At 39.4% G+C, this 19,902-nt stretch overlaps 1 protein-coding gene across 3 annotated transcripts in view; it reads left to right on the plus strand.

Moving 5' to 3' along the window:
• Positions 1-1,913: 1,913 nt before the first annotated feature.
• Positions 1,914-19,902, plus strand: part of ppfia3 (PTPRF interacting protein alpha 3) — a 57,744-nt gene continuing 39,755 nt past the window's right edge. For 2 of the 3 annotated variants that reach the window (XM_062050257.1, XM_062050259.1), the window contains exons 1-10: positions 1,914-2,087; positions 2,606-3,107; positions 15,750-15,851; positions 15,930-16,154; positions 16,220-16,465; positions 16,544-16,636; positions 18,638-18,690; positions 18,751-18,844; positions 18,925-19,059; positions 19,362-19,445. In XM_062050257.1, the coding sequence (XP_061906241.1) occupies positions 2,784-3,107; positions 15,750-15,851; positions 15,930-16,154; positions 16,220-16,465; positions 16,544-16,636; positions 18,638-18,690; positions 18,751-18,844; positions 18,925-19,059; positions 19,362-19,445 (1,356 nt within the window). In that variant the 5' untranslated portion in view covers positions 1,914-2,087; positions 2,606-2,783. The remainder of the gene's footprint in view (positions 2,088-2,605; positions 3,108-15,749; positions 15,852-15,929; positions 16,155-16,219; positions 16,466-16,543; positions 16,637-18,637; positions 18,691-18,750; positions 18,845-18,924; positions 19,060-19,361; positions 19,446-19,902) is intronic. The other variant, XM_062050258.1, reaches the window with a different exon arrangement.

The raw sequence follows: 19,902 nt of genomic DNA on the forward strand, positions 1-19,902 counted from the left end.
TAATAACAATACTTTTCACCTGTGTTTTTGGGAATGTATCTTAAAACCAGAGTTGATCTTAAAGTTAATTCTGAATTAGTGCTGTCAAAATTATACATTTGTAAAGTTAGATTAATCACAAATATTATTAAATTGCTCGCGTGCATAATTAAAATTGATTTATTACGATATTTTTCACCAGTGTTTTTTTAAGAATTGATTTTAAATCCGGAGCTGATCTTTAAAGTTAATTCTGAATAAGTGCTATCAAATAATTACATATTTAATCATTCAAATTAATCGTGATTAATCTCAGTACTTGCATGCAAAATTAAAATTTATAACAATATTCTGACAGGTACAATTGCGCGATTAACCTGCGTTTATACGTTTTAATGTGTGATCAATCGCATAAGATAACACGTTAACTTTGATGAGAGTCTCAGTTTAATAGAAACTATTCTGTTTCCATTCTTTTGTATTTGTTGAGGTCAACAAAAGGAGATGGAATTATTTAACTGCCTTGAAAGTGCTTGAATTTTCTCCCGCTTTAGAACCCTGTAGTCTTTGCAAGTCGCAAATTCTCCACTGGGCTGTCATCCCGTCACAGCCCCCCGGGGACCCCTGGGGTCCTGAGATGCTCCCTGGCCGCCACCCTTCAGGACATTCCTCTCAGCCGCTGACCTGCTGTGACCCCGCCAGGCCCCGCCTCTCCTGGTGTCCACGCAGCTGCTTACTGTCCATCACGTCCCCCAAATAAAGACGCCTTGAGGAAGGAGGTGGGAGGCAAAATGAAATAGTTGAGATTCCGCTGTCGCTCATTTTGGGAAAGCGTCACTCATTCGACCAGCGAACACATTGTAAGTCATGAAAAAAGCTACAAAAATAATTGATTTTTTTTTATCCTTTGATTTTTCTGTTTTCACCAAACGTCTTAAAAGTGAGATACCTAGAAATAATAAATATTAGTACTGTCTTTATATCTTTAGTAATGATTAACTATTAAGTGTACCTTCAGGTTGTTTTGGTAAAAGAACATTACGTCACCTCTTCCTCAGCATCCTCTGCTCTCATGGAGACGAAGACCCGCCTCCGCCGAGCTCTGATTGGCTGAGAGGTCTAAAGGTGGAAATTGTTTTTTTTTTGTGCCTGCGAGACTCGTCAACGTTAGCAAATCTAGAATGTATAAGAAATGCATTAAAAAGTGAAGTTTATTACAATGTTGTGACTAATAAACATCTGAAATCACTTTCGTACACACGTTTTAAACTTTTAAAAAAATGTATTATTATTGTTATATTAAATTAGATGAACACGTTTTGAAATTAAATACAGTAATTGAAATGTCAGTTTTTATAAATGTTGGTTTATAACCAAACCTTTTTACACTTCACTTTTTTTCCCATTCCCTGAGAGAATGTCACTGCTTTCAGCACCATGCAGTTCTGTCCTTCACACGCCAGAGGGCGACATTGTCTCTAACGTGCCATCAATTTAAATGTGTCGATTTTCAATTCAGCAATTCATTTCAGCGTTAAAATGTGATGAGTGTAGTGCCTGAATGCGGTAAAAAAAAAAAAAAGACACCAAAGAACGTGTAGGCTACTTTTATTTACGTCTTAAGGCGTCTTCCACGAGATGCGGGAAGATAGATGACAGGAAGTGGTCAGGTGCACACACGTCAGCTGAGGGCGGAAGTATTGGTATTAGCCTTCAGAATAAAAATATTTCAGGTTTAAGGAACTGTATTCACAATAGTTGTGAGATAAAGTGAAGATTGATTAGCAAGTAGTAGTGTAACGTTGGTATTTTTTCTCGTAAGCTTTTTTGGGGGGTGAAACTCGATAATTATGTAAAAGAAAAACGTTCAACGTTGATTCGGTTTCACCTTTTATTGCGAAGTCGCCTCCGGAAGTGTATCGCGCGCAGGCCGTCCATCTTGATAGTCCAGGGCACCGTCGCTCCCATCGCGCAGGGAGGGGATGGAGCAGCCTGCTACCCGGGCTGGAACCAGGACAACCCGCGGCCGCCGCCTCCACGACGCCCTAATGGACTGAGGCCGGCCTCGATGCGCCTTTTCTTCCCATCCTCGGTCGACCATGACTCGGGTAAGGAGCCGCTCGACCAGGCCCCGGAAATCACCACCATCATCCCCACCACCACCACCCTCATCATCATCATCGGCGGTTAGACCGTCCAGCTGTTTTTATGGGTGTCAGGGTGATGTGTGGTGTTGATAAGAACCCGAACGTCGATGGTTTTCCACCATGTTGAAATGTCTTAATTAGGCCTCGTGCTGACGAGAGGGTGATTGACACCTCCCACCTGCACGTCTGGGAGTGCACGAGACAAGCCCCGCCCGCCCTGGCGTCACCAGGACAATAACAAACACATCTTTCACTACAATTCGCCATGACAACACCTTTTTTTCTTACAAGCGAGTGCCTCCCTAGTCCTGACACCTCCCCGAGGCCTGCTGTTAAATGTTTTCCTGCTAACACACACACACACACACACACACACACACACACACACACACACACACACACACACACACACACCATGGATGCCAGACTGCAGCATCAGTGTGTCTGTTTAAGAAATGTTTGTCATCTCTTCCTCGCAGGTTCGTCTCTGGTGTCAGTGAAGCCTGGGCCAGGGGGTCAGAGGTCGTCCACCCCAACCTGCACTTTTCCCTCTCTCACCCCTGCACCGCCCCTCCTCTCCCCCGCCCCACACCTTACCCCGCCTCACCCGAGGACCGGACCAAACCCTAGAACGCACGCACACACTCGGGCCCCAAGATGATGTGCGAGGTGATGCCCACCATCTCGGAGGACGGGCGCGGCGGCGGCGGAGGAGGCGGCTCGTCCTCGCCGGCGGGAGGCGGAGGAGGCACAGCCGTCGGGGGCTACGGCAGCAGGGACACCCGCGGAGGCGGAAGCGACGAAGGGGGCAGCACGGGAAACCTGGAGTCCCTGATGGTCAACATGCTGACGGAGAGGGAGAGACTGCTGGAGAGCCTGAGAGAGACCCAGGACAGTCTGGGGACGGCGCACCTCCGCCTGCGGGAGCTGGGACACGAGAAGGAGTCGCTCCAGAGGCAGCTGTCCATCGCGCTCCCACAGGTAGGACAGCAGACAGGAAGTAGGAGACGTCTGTTCCGGGGTCAAACTGTGGCCACCAGAAAAGCTTAACGAGGCACATTTCCGGTGTAAAAAGTAGTAGCATAATTAACTGTGAAACTTAACCTGTCACATGACTTGGGTCGCCACCAGGGGTGTCCAAAGTGCGGCACAGGGACGACCCGCAGCACATTCTAAAAATACTATTAAAAAAAAAACAAAGACATAAAAGAGCAAATGGGAGGAATGTAACAATAAAAAATTGTAATGTTTATTCGAAAAACACAAAGCTGCCATGCAGGTTGTATGTTTCCTTAAAGGCCTACTGAAATGAGATTTTCTTATTCAAACGGGGATAGCAGATCCATTCTATGTGTCATACTTGATCATTTCGCGATATTGCCATATTTTTGCTGAAAGGATTTAGTAGAGAACATCGACGATAAAGTTCGCAACTTTTGGTCGCTGATAAAAAGAGCCTTGCTTGTACCGGAAGTAGCGTGACGTCACAGGTTGAAGAGCTCCTCACATCTGCACATTGTTTTCAATCATGGACGCCAGCACCGTGAGCGATTCGGACCAAGAAAGCGACAATTACCCCATTAATTTGAGCGAGGATGAAAGATTTGTGGATGAGGAAAGTAAAAGTGAAGGATTAGAGGCCAGTGGAAGCGATTCAGATAGGGAAGATGCTGTGAGAGGCGGGTGGGACCTGATATTCAGCTGGGAATGACTAAAACAGTAAATAAACACAAGACATATATATACTCTATTAGCCACAACACAACCAGGCTTATATTTAATATGCCACAAATTAATCCGCATAACAAACACCTCCCCCCTCCCGTCCATATAACCCACCAATACAACTCAAACACCCGCACAACACACTCAATCCCACAGCCCAAAGTACCGTTCACTTCCGCAAAGTTCATACAGCACATATATTTCCCCAAAGTTACGTACATGACATGCACATAGCGGCACGCACGGACGGGCAAGCGATCAAATGTTTGGAAGAAAGCTGCGTACTCACGGTAGCGCGTCTGCTATCCAACTCAAAGTCCTCCTGGTTGTGTTGCTGTAGCCAGCCGCTAATACACCGATCCCACCTACAGCTTTCTTCTTTGCTGTCTTCATTGTTCATTAAACAAATTGCAACAGATTCACCAATACAGATGTCCAGAGTACTCTGGAATTTTGCGATGAAAACAGAGCTGTTTGTATTGGGACAAAATGGTGTCCCAATACTTCCGCACACTCCGTGACGTCACGCGCAAACGTCATCATACCGAGACGTTTTCAGCCGGATATTTCCCGGGAAATTTAAAATTGCACTTTATAAGTTAACCCGGCCGTATTGGCATGTGTTGCAATGTTAAGATTTCATCATTGATATATAAACTATCAGACTGCGTGGTCGGTAGTAGTGGGTTTCAATAGGCCTTTAAAACTGTCATTGCTCAAAAAATAATAATAAATCAAAATGAACATTGTTATGAATTATTGACCTATTGAAGGCTACAATTACTTCACATCATATATTCTCCTTTGAAATATTTTGGGGGAAAATATTGCATAATTTTGCCCTATAGTAAATGTTTTATTTGACAAAAAGGGCTTAAAACAAACAAAAATAGCTAAAAACCTATAATTGATGGATAGATCTGAAGTTGATCTAGAGCAGGGGTGTCAAACTCATTTTAGATCGAGGGCCACATGGAGAAAAATCTACTCCCAAGTGGGCCGGACTGGTAAAAGCCCGGCACGATAACTTAAAAATAAAGACAACTTCAGATTGTTGTCTTTGTTTAAAAATAGAACAAGCACATTCTGGAAATGTACAAATCATAATGTTGTTGTTTTGGTTTTTTTACACTTATATGTTGCGGTTAATTGTATTTTATCTTTATTTGTCGTTGTTTATATTTTCTGAATAAATTATGTGATAATGTTCATCATTCAACTCATTGGTGTTAATTTTCAATCAATCATGATACATTTTTTTATATCAAAATCAAATGACAGTATGTTATTTATGTAGTTTGATCATTTTCCTCGACAGATGTACTAGCATCATGTGATTTATTTTTTACATATGTAGCATCATCTACAAAGATACAAATGATTGCTATTGCGACATCCAGTGGACACATTTAGAACAGCAGTTTATTTCATTCAAAAATTTCAGGTTAATTTTTATACTTGGCAAACTCATCCCGTGGGCCGGGTAAAACCTGTTCGAGGGCCTGATGCGGCCCTCGGGCCGTACGTTTGACACCCCTGATCTAGAAACTTAAGTGTTGAAAGTTTAAAAAAACCCCAATGACTTATTTTTGACAATTTTAAGATTTGGGGCCCTTTTGGATGCCCAAAAATGTTTGTATGTTTTTAATCTGTCATTGCTCAAAAATAATGAATTAAAATAAATGTTGTTATAAATTAAGGCCTTTTTAAGGTTACAACTACTTCACATCAAATATTCCACTTTGAAATATTTTTTGGGAAAATATTGCATATCTTGTGTGTTTGCCGTGTAATACAAGTTTTATTCGTCAAAAAGGGCATAAAACAAACAAATATAGAAAACTGAAAAAATTTAAGAAAAAACTTATAATTGATGGATGGATCTGAAGTTAATCGAGAGACTTAAGTTTAAAAGTACAAAAAAAAAGTATGACTTATTTTTGATACTTTTATGAATGGGGCCCTTTTGGATCTCCAATAATTTGTGTTTTTTTTTTCAAAAACTGTCTGCTCAAAAATAATAATGAATCAAAATCAATGTTGTTATGAATTATTGACCTATCGAAGGCTACGATTACTTCAGATCATATATTCTGCTTTGAAATATTTTTGGGGAAAATATTGCATATTTTGTGTGTTTGCCGTATAGTTAAAGTTTTATTTAACAAAAAGGGCTTAAAACAAACAAAAAAACCTTTGAGTGTTTTTTAATTTTTTTATCTGTCGATGAGCTGGCGACTTGTCCAAGGTGTACGCCGCCTTCCGCCCGAATGCAGCTGAGATAGGCTCCAGCACCCCACCATGACCCCGCGGTAGAAAATTGATGGATGGAATCTGTTATTGCTCAAAAATAATCAATGTTGTTATGAATTAAGGCCTTTTTAAGGTTCCAACTACTTCACATCAAATATTCCACTTTGAAATATTTTTGGGGAAAATATTGCATATTTTGTGTGTTTGCCATATAATACAAGTTTTATTTAACAAAAGGGCATAAAACAAACAAATAAAAAACTGCAAAGATTAAAAAACAAACTTATAATCGATAGATAGATAAATCGAGAGACTTAAGTTTTAAAAGGACAAAAGAAGTATGACTTATATTTGATACTTTTATGAGTGATCTCCAAGAATTTTTGTCTTTTTTTTTTTTTTCAAAAACTCATTGCTCAAAAATAATAATGAATTAAAATCAATGTTGTTATGAATTATTGACCTATTCAAGGCTCCAGTTACTTTACATCAAATATTCCACATTGAAATATTTTGGGGGAAAATATTGCATATCTTGTGTTTGCCATATGATAAAAGTTGTATTTGACAAAAACAGCATAAAACAAACAAAAAAGAAAAAACAAAACAAAACTTATGGATGCATCTGAAGTTGATCTAGAGACTTAAGTGTTCAAAGTAGAAAAAGAAAAAGAAAAACAACTCCTTATTTTTAACACCCATAATTTGGGGCCCTTTTTGATCCCAAAATGTTTTTTGTTTTTTTTAATCTGTCCTTGGTCAAAAATAATAATGGATTAAAATATATGTTCTTATGAATTATTGACCTATTCAAGGCTCCAATCACTTCACATCAAATATTCCACTTTGAAATGTTTTGAGAGAAAATATTGCATATTTTGTGTTTCCCATAAAATACAAGGTTGTTTTTTTTGACAAAAAGGGCATAAAACAAACAAATAAAAAAACTGTAAAAACAAAACTTAAAATATTTTTAACTTAGAAACTGTCATGGCTCAAAAAAATATTATAAATCAAAATCAATGTTATGAATGATTGGCCTATTTAAGGCCATAATACCTTAACATCAAATATTCCACTTTAAAATATTTTGGGAGAAAATATTGCATATTTTATGTTTTTGCCATACAATAAAAGTGGTCTTTGACAAAAAGGGCATGATAATAAATAAAAAAAGTTATATTCGACGGCTAGATGTGAACTTGATCTAGAGATCAAAGTGTTGGAAAGTTAAAAAAATTAAAAGCATGATTTATTTTTAACACTTTTATGAGTGGGACCCTTTTAAATCGCTGAGGGTTTTAGTGGGATTTTTTGTTTTTATTGTCATCGCTCAAAAATGATAATGAATCAAATTCAATGTTATTAATTATTGACCTATTCAAGGTTCCAAGTACTTCACATCAAATATTCCACTTTGAAATGTTTGGGGGGAAATTGTTGCATATTTTGTGTGTTTGCCATATAATACAGGTTTTATTTGACAAAAAAGGCATAAAACAAACAGATAAAAAAACTGAAAAAACCCCCCAAAAAACTTATAATCAATGGATAGATCTGAAGTTGATCTAGAGACTTAAGTGTTGAAAGTAAAAAAAAAAAAAAAAAGAGGGACTTATTTTTAACACAAGTCATCGCTCAAAAAATAGTAATGAATCAAAATCAATGTTATGATTTAATGACTTTTTTACAGTTCCAACTACTTCACATTTAATATTCCACTTTAAAATATTTCAGGGAAATATATTGCATATTTTGTGATTGCTATATAAGAAACAAAGTTTTCTTTGACAAAAATGGCATAAAACATTTCGGATAGATCTGAAGTTAAACTAAAGCAGTGGTTCTCAAACTTTTTTTCACCAAGTACCACATCGGAAAAGTACCACCATAGTGACCAACATTAAAATACAATAGCGTAGTAGGCCTAAATATTCATTAAAAACAAGGTAATGGTTTTATCTAACAAGTATATTTAATATTTTGGCCACTGTAACATTACACACAGTTTGAACAGTAACACATTGTTTGAATATTTAATCAAGTGATTTTTTTTTGTGTACCACTAGTAAAAAACAGGGTTTTCTTTGACAACAAGGGCATTAAAACAAAACAAAAACATTACTTTATAGCGACAGATAGACCTGAAGTTGATCTTGAAATTTAACACTAAATAATAATAAGGATTATTAATATATGACTTATTTTTAAGACATTTTTGACTGAGTCCATTCTGGCTCCACGGGACCAAACTTGAGAGGAGCCCTAAAGGCTAAACAAATATAAAAAATTATATACATTGTATTGGTTTTGAAAATGAAAAATATAAAAATGGCCCCCGCATGCTTTAACTTTTCAGTGTGCGGCTCTTCAGTGGAAAAAGTTTGGACACCCTTGCTGTAAATATGAACATGTTGTCAGTCTAGACTCAGTCCAAAGTCCCACCCATGACGTGTCTTTACTTGACCCACATTACGTTCACGTTTTATTAAATTATCAAAACAAATAAATCAAAGATTAGCACAACCTTTGTAGTTATATAGTTAGCGGCTTTACTCGCGATTGCAGCATGGACTACCAGCTACTATTTCCAGTATTTCTGACGTAAGCCACTCCTGGCTGCTCATTGGTTGAGCAAATTTTGTGAAGCGTGTCTCACATGACGGCGATAATTTGGCGTTTTCCCAAGCCGAGAAGGCAATGTGGTGGTAAAAAGGTTTTTAATGTAGGCTCTAATAAACAAAAGATGAGTGCCGCTAGCAAAGGGAAGGCTATGCAAAACAAACAGAATGCTGGACGACAGCAAAAACTTACAAAAATGTGGCGCATACAAAGTGTCCACAACGGATAGACATCTGTCCATAAAAACTTAAATAGTCCCGATTACAAACAGAAAACAAGTGCGCGGACTAGCGCTCGAAGGCTGGTGTGAAGCTGCTGCAGGAAACGATAAAACAGGAAGCGAAAACTACAAAATAAGAGGAATTAAATCACCAAACAAAGGGAAACACTAACAAACTCGTGACAAATGTAAATGTTTTAGGATACAAACCTTAAAAAAACGGAGACACATGCTAACATTAGCTTAACTTGTTAATACTAGTCTATAGCGATGTGGTGCATGTCTTGCCAGAACACCGGCTCCAATTTTAATAGCAAGCTGCAACAGTGCGAAGCCGCTTCAAAGATACTAATCCTCACCACCACGGCGTAAAATAAACTAAATTTATTCTAAGTACTATTATCACTAGAGGACTAGAGGAAAAAGGATGTCTCAGCATGCTACACACACACCAAGCAAGACGACACAGATGTCGATACTATCGATACCTAGTATGGTATCAGTAAATATAAACGATACTGAAGTGATTAGATTGATATTTTTTTTGTTCTTGTTTTTACAAAACGAGTAAGTCTCCGATAGAGGAAGGCTTTGAGGACAAAACCCGAATAATTTAAAAAGGAGCCATTTTGTTTTTCTTTACTTATTTTGTACAAGACATTTTATTTTGTTAGAAAATAGTATGTAGCATTTAATACATTACAGCTACGACTAGCAAATTCTACTTTCATTAAGATAAGCTTTGTAAAATAAAATAAAAATGACTTCTATGATCTATCGTCTAAGTATCAAGTGGTTTCTGAGGCCAAAAAATGTGATTGAGACATCCCAACTAGTCTTCTATATATTAGATATGACTATAATATTTAGATGTTTTTAAATTGATGCACGTCTGTCAGTGCACTTCAACAAGTACACTAAGTAAACTGCATACTGACAGTGAAGTGCTGTCCCTAAATGATTACTCTTACAGGAAATGACAATCGCAATATTTAAGTGCTTTTTCTTCCTCTCTTTTTTTTAATGGTGAATTGCAACCACTCAAGTTAGCCCCTCCACTTCCATGATGTAGCCAAGACGGCGATGATTAAGGGATCCATATTTGCACACTCAGCATTTAAAAGTGCATAAATACGCTGATTGAAACACTTTTTTTATTAGTTACTTTTTTAAAAAAAAATTTTTTAATTTTTTTATTAATGTATTTGTATTTTTTGTATTTCCATCCATTTTCTACCGCTTATCCTCTTCGGGTTTGCGGGGAGGCGCTGGAGCCTATCTCAACCATTTATTTATTATTATTATTATTAATGTATTATTATTCTCTCGCTGCCCTCAATCCCTCAAAATGTATTTTCTTTTTTATTAATGTTTTAAAATTTTTTGTATTTATTAATATTATTTATTTTTTATTTTTTTCTTGCTGCCCTCAGTCTCCCCTTGGATAGATTGCAGAAAAGTAGCAATGTCTAAGGAGGAAGTTATCTGTCAGGTGCTGCCACCTACAGGCGATGGCCTTGTGTGGCTGAGAAATGTTGGCGGCAGATTGTGGTCTTTTGAGTGCGCCGGGAGACATGCGGTGGCAAACATGGCGGCCATGATGGATTCCACGAGAGACGAGTTCACCGAGTTTGTCTGCGTGTTACCAAGATAGAAGGAGCAGAGCGGTGAATAAAAAACGGAGCACGTGTTGTGTTTTGCTGGAGAGAGAAGATTCTAAAAAGTGTGACAAACTTCACACCATCCTTTTGCTTGAACTGCTCCCAAAAAGTCTCCCAGAATCCTTTTGGGGCCCAGAACACGCCATCTGTACACTCGGCCATCTTGTCAAACAAGCGTCCTCAGCCCAGTCAGTGCACTATTTAGATGGTGCAGCAGGTGGCGCTGTCTTTCTCCTAAACAGACAGCAGCTTTTAATGGTTAATTAGCTGCTGTTTTTCTACACACTTTAATGCAGGGGTGTCCAAACTTTTTACACAGAGGGCCGCACACTGAAAAATGAAAGCATGCGCAGGCCATTTTGATATTTTTCATTTCAAAACCAATACGATATATCGATTTTTTTTAACCTCGAGGACTGCCCTCAAGGGTCTCCGTAATAAAAATGTTACGAATAGGGCATATGTCATTTTTTAAAATTATTCAATTCTTAAATCTCCAGATCAACTTTAGCACTATCTCTCTATAGAAAGCAAAAAAAAAAAAAAAGTTTTATAACCTTTTTGTCAAAGACAACCTTGTTTTTTATGGCAAACACACAAAATATGCTGTGACTTCCCTAAAGAAAATTCTAAGTGGAATATTTGATGTGAAGCAAGTGTAGCTTTATATAGGTCAATAATTGATAACATTTATTTTATTTTATTATTATTTTTTGAGCAATGACAGCTAAAAAAAAACATTTTTTTATTTTTTTTATTTTTTTAAACTTTTAACACTTACATTTCTAGATCAACTTTAGATCTCATCGATTATAAGTTTTAATTTTTTTTGTTTTTGTTTTTGTTTTTGTTTGTTTGTCTTATAACCTTTTTGTCAAAGAAAAACTTGTTTTTTATATGGCAAAACACAAAATATACAATATTTTCCCAATAATTCGAAGTGTAATATTTGATGTGAAGTAATTGTAACCTTAAATAGATCAATATTTCATAACATTGATTTTGATTCATTATTATTTTTTGAGCAATGGCAGTTTTTTTGTGTTTTTTTTTAATCCCACTAAAATTCTTGGGGGTGTGCATTGGTTGAGGTGGGCGGGGTTGGGGGGGGGGGGGGTGGTGCTAGCGGGGGTGTATATTGCAGCCCGGAAGAGTTAGGGCTGCAAGGTGTTCTGGGTATTTGTTCTGTTGTGTTTATGTTGTCTTACGGTGCGGATGTTCTCCCGAAATGTGTTTGTCATTCTTGTTTGGTGTGGGTTCACAGTGTGGCGCATATTTGTAACAGTGTTAAACTTGTTTATACGGCCACCCTCAGTGTGACCTGTGTGGCTGTTGATCAAGTATGTCTTGCAGTCACTTACGTGTGTCTGCAGAAGCCTCATACAACATGTGACTGGGCCGGCACGCTGTTTGTATGGTGTAAAAGCGGACGCGACGACAGGTTGTAGAGGACGTTAAAGACAGTGCTATCACGTCACGCCCTTAATATTACTGTCCGCGTGAGAATCGGGACAAATTTGGGGGAATGATTGCCCCGGGAGATTGTCGGGAGGAACACTGAAATTGGGGAGTCTCCCGGAAAAATCGGGAGGGTTGGCAAGTATGTTGCTAGGGCGGGATAGCCATTCAAAGAAGGTGAATTCATCAAAAAGTGCATGTTAGATTTTTTTAAGAAATCTTTTCTTGGGGCCCAGCCTCACCCAGTTTCTGCATCCAGTGGCCCCCAGGTAAATTGAGTTTGAGACCCCTGCCCTAAAGGGACATGGATGTTTTGCGAGATCTGGCAATACTTTTTGCCAGATCTGACAATACTTTTTGCCAGATTTGGCAATACTTTTTGCCAGATCTCGCAATACTTTTTGCCAGATCTCGCAAAAGGTTTTTTTTCCTATGTCAGTGCACCGGAAGTAAAAGAGGCACAGCGATGGTGAACCGGAAGTGAAACAGACACAGCGATGGAGGAGCGGGAGCATACGGGAGCCTACCCATCATCTGTGCTCTGTTGTGGGACCATAATACGATTTGATGTCTTTATATGTTAGGCCAATACTAAAATAGAAATCAAAAAACTTCTCCCACGGATGATGGATAGGCTCCTTCATCGCTTTGTCTGTTTCCCTTACGGTTCACCACCGCTGTGTCTGTTTTGCTTCCGGTTCACTGACTTAGGAAAAAACCTTTCGCGAGATCTCGCAAAAAGTAATGAAAATGTTGTGTTTGTTTTATGCCCTTTTGTCCAAAAACGTTTTTTATGGCATAAACACACAAAATATGGAATATTTACCCTCCAAAAAATTTCAGACTGGACTATTTGATGTAAAGTCATTTGAGCCTTGAATCAGTCAAAAATTAATAATAATATTGATTTTGATTCATTATTTTTTGGGGGGATTAATGACAGTTTTAAAGAAAAAAACAGCCTGCATGGCAGCTTTGTGTTATTCGAGTCAACAATGCAACTTTTTCTCGTTACATTTCACCTGTTTGCTCTTTTATTCCACTTTTATGTCTCTTTTAGAATGTGCCGCAGGCTGTTAAAATTGAGCTGCGGGTGGCAAACAGCCTCCGGGGCCGCACTTTGGTCAGCCCTGCTTTAATGCAATGAAAAGCAGTTGTTTTGTGCGTCTAAAGTATGGATGCTACACACACACTACAGCAATCAGAGTGATGTGTACCGCCTCTCTTTGTTGATGCGTTGCCATGGATACTGTATTGCTGCATCGTTACAGCAATTACATGAATTGCACATTTGTCAACTGCTGCCAGTCAGTCGGGGTGTCGGCCTCACGTCTGTCATGGCGGTTCTCCGGTAACCTCCGGGCAAACGCACACAAACACTCTCTGGGTTGTTGCGCAATAAAAAAAATAATTTCAGTTGCGACATAAACATAATGTTTGACTTTGTGACCATGATGTTGGAAGAGTCAAGCCAGGTCAAACTACTTAAGTAGAATTTCGTAATTTATTGTGTATTATCTTTTATTATACGTGTTTTTAAACTACTGTGAGTCTCGCACTATTTGCACAATCCAAATAATTTGTGATTGTAAAGGCTCCGTACTTTCCAGTGGTGAACATAAACTTGTCATTTCGGTAATCCAGGTCACAGCAGACACAAAACACAGTGAGGCTCGCAAAAAACAAACTTTTTATGACAAAGATGTGCGGGAAAATTATATTTTATCACCAACTATGGTTGTAGTGTAAGTGCTATAAAAATAGAGACTAAAAAATAAAAAGTTACTCAGTACTTGAGTAGTTTCTTAACTGAATACTTACTCAAGTAATTATTTGGATGACTGTTTTCTTTAACATTTGCTTAAGTCATATTGCTGTAATACTTTCACTTCAGTACATTTTTTGGCTACGCTGCCCACCTCTGATAGTTTTGCACATTTGCTGTGTTTGTGTTGGGTTGCAAACATGTCAAGTCATCCAAAGCTACAATTGGAAATCTTTTATTCACGTACATTCTGGGTGCCTGACTCATAAAAAATCTGTAAAATTCTATTCGTTTTTTGGAACTGTTCTGTTATTATATTGCTATAAACTTAAATAACGCATCTATTTGCTTCTGGACACATTTTAGAATTGTGGTCCACAAGTCAAAAAGTTTGCACTCTTTTTTTTTCTTTTTAAAATAATTTTAGTAATAATGTGGTAGTAACAAGTGTGCAGACTTTAAAAAAGAAAATACAAAAAGTGGACATACTTTTTTCTTAAATAATGATTTAACTTAAATAAAAAGGTGCAAACTTAGGAAAAATTATTGTAAAATAATGTATGATAAATGATAATATTTTCGAATAATCAGAAAAAATGTTAACGCACATCTTTATTATTATTTTTTGTAAAAAGTCTGCACATCATTGTCTAAAAGTCTTTTTTTTTTTTTTTATTTAAAGAAAAGTGTCCAGACTTTTATTTACATTTTATTTTGTAAGTCTGCAAACTTTTTTATTATTTAAAAAAAGTCTGCACTTGTTTTATTATTGTTTGAAAAAAGTGTACATACATGTCTTTTAAGTAATTAAAGTCTGCACACTTGCTTTAAAAAAACAAAAAAGAGTGCACTTTTTAATAAAAAAAAAAAAAAAAGTGTGCAGACGTTCTTTGTTAAATAACATTGTTAAACAACATTGTTAAACAGTGTGTACCCTTTTTTCCAAATAATAATAATTGAAAAAAGTCTGCACGCATATTTTTTTCCAACTCATAATCATTTAAAAAATGTCTGCACACTTTTTTATTATTATTTTTTAATATTAATGAATTTTTGTTTTGTTTTAAATGTGCAGAGTTTTTAAAAATAATATTAATTTAAAAAAAAAAAGGTTGCGGACTTTTTCTTAAATAACACTTTAAAAAAAGTGTGCACACTTATTTTCAACTAGTAGTCATTTTAAAAAGTCTGCACACTTTAAAAAAAAGTATATTATTGTTTTTTAAAATAAATGAAATCGTTTTTAAAAAAATGTGCAGACTTAAAAATGTTTTTAAAAGTGTGCAGACTTTATGTTCAATAACAATTTAAAAAAGTGTGTACATTTAAAAAAAAGTAGGCACACTTTTTAAATTTGTATTATTACTTTGTAATGGTAATGAACATTTATTTTAAAAAGTGTACAGACTTTTTTTTGATAATAATAATTTAAACAAATTGTGCAGACATTTTTTAAAAATATTAAGTTAAAAAAAAGTGTGCACACTTTTTTTAAACAATAATTATTTACAAATTCTGCACACTTTTTTTCCCCCAATAAAAATCATTTGTAATATTGTTTTTTTTTATATTAATGATTTTTTTTTTTTTTTAAGTGCTCAAACATTTTTTTTAAGTAATAAAAGTGTTCAGACTTTTATTTCAAACAATAATCATTAAATAATTCTGCACTTTTTTTCCAAATACTAATCATTAAAACAAGTCTGCACACTTAAAATGTGTATGATTATTTTAAAATTATAATAATAAAAAAAGTGGGCAGACTTTTTGACTGGTGGACCACACTGTCTTCTAAAATGTGCCCAGAAGAAAATAGCACATTCCTGCTCTAAAGGCATTCTGGGTAATGCGTTCTGTATAAAAGCGTTTGCTTGATGAAGCCATTGAGTCCGTAACAGCGCCCTCTTGTGGCCCTGCAGGAATTTGCCGTGCTGACCAAAGAGCTGAACCAGTGCAGGGAGCAACTGTTGGAGCGAGAGGAGGAGATCGCCGAGCTGAAGGCGGAGCGCAACAACACCCGAGTCAGCACATTTCCGAAACCCACGTGTAATTATACTCAATATTTTTTTGTTACCGACTTACCTGTTGGCGCTCTTCAGCTGCTGCTGGAACACCTGGAGTGGCTGGTGTCCCGTCACGAGCGCAGCCTGAGGATGACGGTGGTGAAGAGGCAGGGGGTCTCCAGCGAGGTGGAGGTCCTGAAGGCCCTCAAGTCCCTCTTTGAGCACCACAAGGCTCTGGACGAGAAGGTCCGAGAGCGACTGCGCGTGGCGCTGGAGCGCGTAGCCACACTGGAGGATGAGCTGCAGTCGTCCTCGCAGGAAGTCCGTTTGTGCACGTTGGACAAGTAGTCCCCCCCCCACTCATGACGCCACTCTTGGTGTTGTAGGTTGTGTCGCTGCGAGAGCAAATCAAGCGGCGACAGCAAGGACTGGACAAGGAGGTGGTTTCCGCTGCACGTTCCAACATCAAAGTTCCTCATTCACTCCATAAACGTTCTCCACAGCGCCTGCCCAACGGCCCGTCCTCCATCTTGGATGATGGCGAGATTGAGCGACAGAGGGAGGGCGAGATTGAGCGCCAGAGATCGGAGCTGGGTCAGCTAAAGGAGAGACTGGCCCTCATGTGCAGACAGGTGCCAGAGGGGGGTTCAGGGGTCACGACTCCATGACCACAGAGCTGACGTGTCCCACGCTCTCTCACTTCCTGCCAGGTGGGAGAGATTGAGGAGCAGCTGACGTCCGCCAGGAGGGAGCTGGCCCGGTCGGAGGAGGCCAACCAGAAGCTCCAACGGGATGTGAAGGAGGTGAGAGGGGGTCAGCAAAATGTCCGACTTCCTGTAAGTTGTACACATGACAACCAATCAGACGCAGGTCAGGTGACACATGAAGGAGGTGAGAGGGGGTAGGATAAATGTCCTACTTCCTGTAAGTTGTACACATGACAACCAATCAGACGCAGGTCAGGTGACACATGAAGGAGGTGAGAGGGGGTAGGATAAATGTCCTACTTCCTGTAAGTGGTACACATGACAACCAATCAGACGCAGGTCAGGTGACACATGAAGGAGGTGAGAGGGGGTAGGATAAATGTCCTACTTCCTGTAAGTGGTACACATGACAACCAATCAGACGCAGGTCAGGTGACACATGAAGGAGGTGAGAGGGGGTAGGATAAATGTCCTACTTCCTGTAAGTGGTACACATGACAACCAATCAGACGCAGGTCAGGTGACACATGAAGGAGGTGAGAGGGGGTAGGATAAATGTCCTACTTCCTGTAAATGCGTCAGGTGACACATAAAGAAGGTGAGGCGGTCAGCAAAATGTCCGACTTCCTTTACGTCGTACACAAGACAACCAATCATACGCAGGTCAGGTGACACATGAAGGAGTTGAGAGGGGGTCGGATAAATGTCCTACTTCCTGTAAGTGGTACACATGACTACCATTCAGACGCAGGTCAGGTGACACATGTTTGTCACTGAGCAGCCATTATCATGATTTTTATTCCACACAACCATGTAATGGATATAAAACAACTATTTTCTTAACTCTTAATTCTTCTTCTTCTTCTTTTTCTTCTTCTTGCCTTCCTTCTTTCTCCTTCTCTTCTCTTCTTTTTCCTTTTTGTTTTTCTTTCTCCATCTCCTTTTTATCCTTTTTTTTCCATCTTTCTCCTTCTCCTCTTTCTCGTTTTCTTTCATCTTTTCTTTCTCTTTCTTTTTGTTCTTCTCTTTATCCCTCTCTATCTTTTTTCTTTTTCCTCCTTTCTCCTCCGTTTCCTTCTCTTCCTTCTTCTATTCTTTCTCCTCTTCCTCCTTCACCTTCTCCTTCTTTTTCTCCTCCTCTTTCTCTTCCTCCTCTTTCTCCTTCTCTGTATCCTCCCTCTCCTTTCTCATTCTCTTCCTCTTTCTCGTTCTTCTCATTCTATTTCTCCTTGTCCTTCTTCACCTTGACCTTTTCCTTCTCTTTCTCCTCCTTCTCTTTCTACTTCTCCTTCTCTTTCTTCTTCGCTTTCTCCTTCTCCCTGTTTTGTCTTTATTTTTCTCTTTTTCCGTCTCCTTCTCTTTCTCCTTCTCTTCATTTTCCTTATCCTTCTCATTCTTTTTCTCCTGCTCTTCCTCCTTCTCCTTCACCTTCTTCTTTTTTCCTCCTCATCCTCTTTTTCTTCATCTCCTTCTTTCTCATTATCTTCCTCTTTTTCATTCTTTTTCTCCTTCTCTTTCTCCTTCTCCTCCTTCTCATTTGCCCTCTTCTCCTTCTTGTTTACCTTCACCTTATCCTTCTCCTTCTTTTTTCTCCTCTTTCTACTTCTCTTTTGCTCTTTCCTCTTTGTCTTCTCCTTCTACTTCTCCTTCTCATTTTCCTTCCCCTCTGTCTGCTTCGTCTCCTTCTCCTCCTCCTTGGTCTTATACTTCTCTTCTTTTGTCTTCGTTTTCTCCTTCTCCTTCTCCTTTTGTTTCTCTTCTTTCTTCTCCCCCTTTCGCTTCCCTTCTATCTCCACTTCCTCTTTGTCTTTCTTTTCCTCTTCTTCCTCCTCCTTGTCTTCCTTCTCTTTTCCCCACTCTTCCTTTTCATTCTCTTCTTTTTCTTCCCTTTCTTTTTCTTCCCTTTCTTTTTCTTCCTCTTCCATCTTTCCTGATCCTCCTTCCTCTTTCTCTTTCACCTTCCTCCTCCTTTCCCCTTTCCTCCTCTCCTTCCTCTTCGTTAATTGTTTTCCTCTTCCTCCTCTTCTTCTTTCCTCTTCCTCTTTATTCTTCCTCTTTTTTCCTCCTGCCGCATCATTCCGTCTCCTTCCTGTGCAGGCGCTGTGTCAAAGAGAGGACATGGAGGAGAGGATCACCACACTGGAGCGCAGGCATGTGGTTGTTGTTGCTCCTCTCTCCTGGCCCGTCTGATGTTGTGGTGCCGCCTGCAGGTACCTGAGCGCCCAGCGGGAGGCGACATCTCTCCACGACATCAAAGACAAGCTGGAGAACGAGCTGGCCAGCAAGGAGTCTCTCTACAGACAGGTGGACCAAAGTCTAGCATGTCTGGCCACATTCCTGCTAGCGCGACATGCTACATGCTACATGCCGATGTTCCTCTGCAGAGCGAGGAGAAGAACCGTCAGCTGCAGGAGCGCCTGGATGATTCCAAGCAGAAGTTGCAGCAGACCTTGCAGAGAGCAGAGACGCTCCCGGAGGTGGAAGCTCAGCTGGCTCAGAGGGTGGCGGCCCTCAACAAGGTGCGTGACGCTGAGGGACAGAATGAATGAACTCGAACCACGTTCACGTTTCGGAGACAACCTGCCCAGTCAAGAACGTTCGCCACTCGCACGCTCAGCAGGTGCTCCTTCGCTCATGTGTGCAAGCTTTTGACTGCTGCCAGAATGTAAAGACATTTGTTCTCCTGCCAAACATCTCAAAGGTCCACAATTAGTTGATGCGTGTCGAGGCAAGATGGAGGATGAGAGCGAGGGATAAGCGCAGCGTGTGATGTGTGCCTGATGTCAACACCGGGTCAACTAACTCTCCTCCTAACACTCAGGCCGAGGAGCGTCACGGAAACTTTGAGGAGCGCCTGCGACAGATGGAGGCACAACTGGAGGAGAAGAACCAGGAGCTGCAGCGGGTAAGTCACCACTCACCCACCCCAAATACTCACGTCACCCTAAGTTAGTTCCATGCAGGACACACAAAGGTGCTCTGATTTCCTTCTCCTTCTTCTCTTTCTACTCCTTCGACTCCTCTCCTGCTTCTTTTCATTCTCCTACTCCTCCTCATCTTTCTCCTTCTTACTCTCCTGTTATTCCTTCTCCTCTTTTTCCTCCTTCCCCTCTTCCTTCTCCTTCTTGTCCTCCTTTTCTCCTTCCTCTCCTTTTTCTCCTCCTTCTTCTCTTCCTTCTTCTTCTCCTCCTTGTCCTCCTTATTCTCCTTCCTCTCCTTTTCTCCTTCTCCTTCTTCTCTTCCTTGTCTTCCTTCTTCTTCTCTTCCTTTTTCTTCTCGTCCTTGTACTCCTTCTCCTTCTCCTCCTCCTATTCCTTTTTTTGTCCTTCTCCTCCTTTTCCTTCTTCTTCCCCTCTTCCTCC

The sequence above is a fragment of the Entelurus aequoreus genome, linkage group LG06, assembly GCF_033978785.1.
Source record: "Entelurus aequoreus isolate RoL-2023_Sb linkage group LG06, RoL_Eaeq_v1.1, whole genome shotgun sequence".
NCBI lineage: Eukaryota > Metazoa > Chordata > Actinopteri > Syngnathiformes > Syngnathidae > Entelurus > Entelurus aequoreus.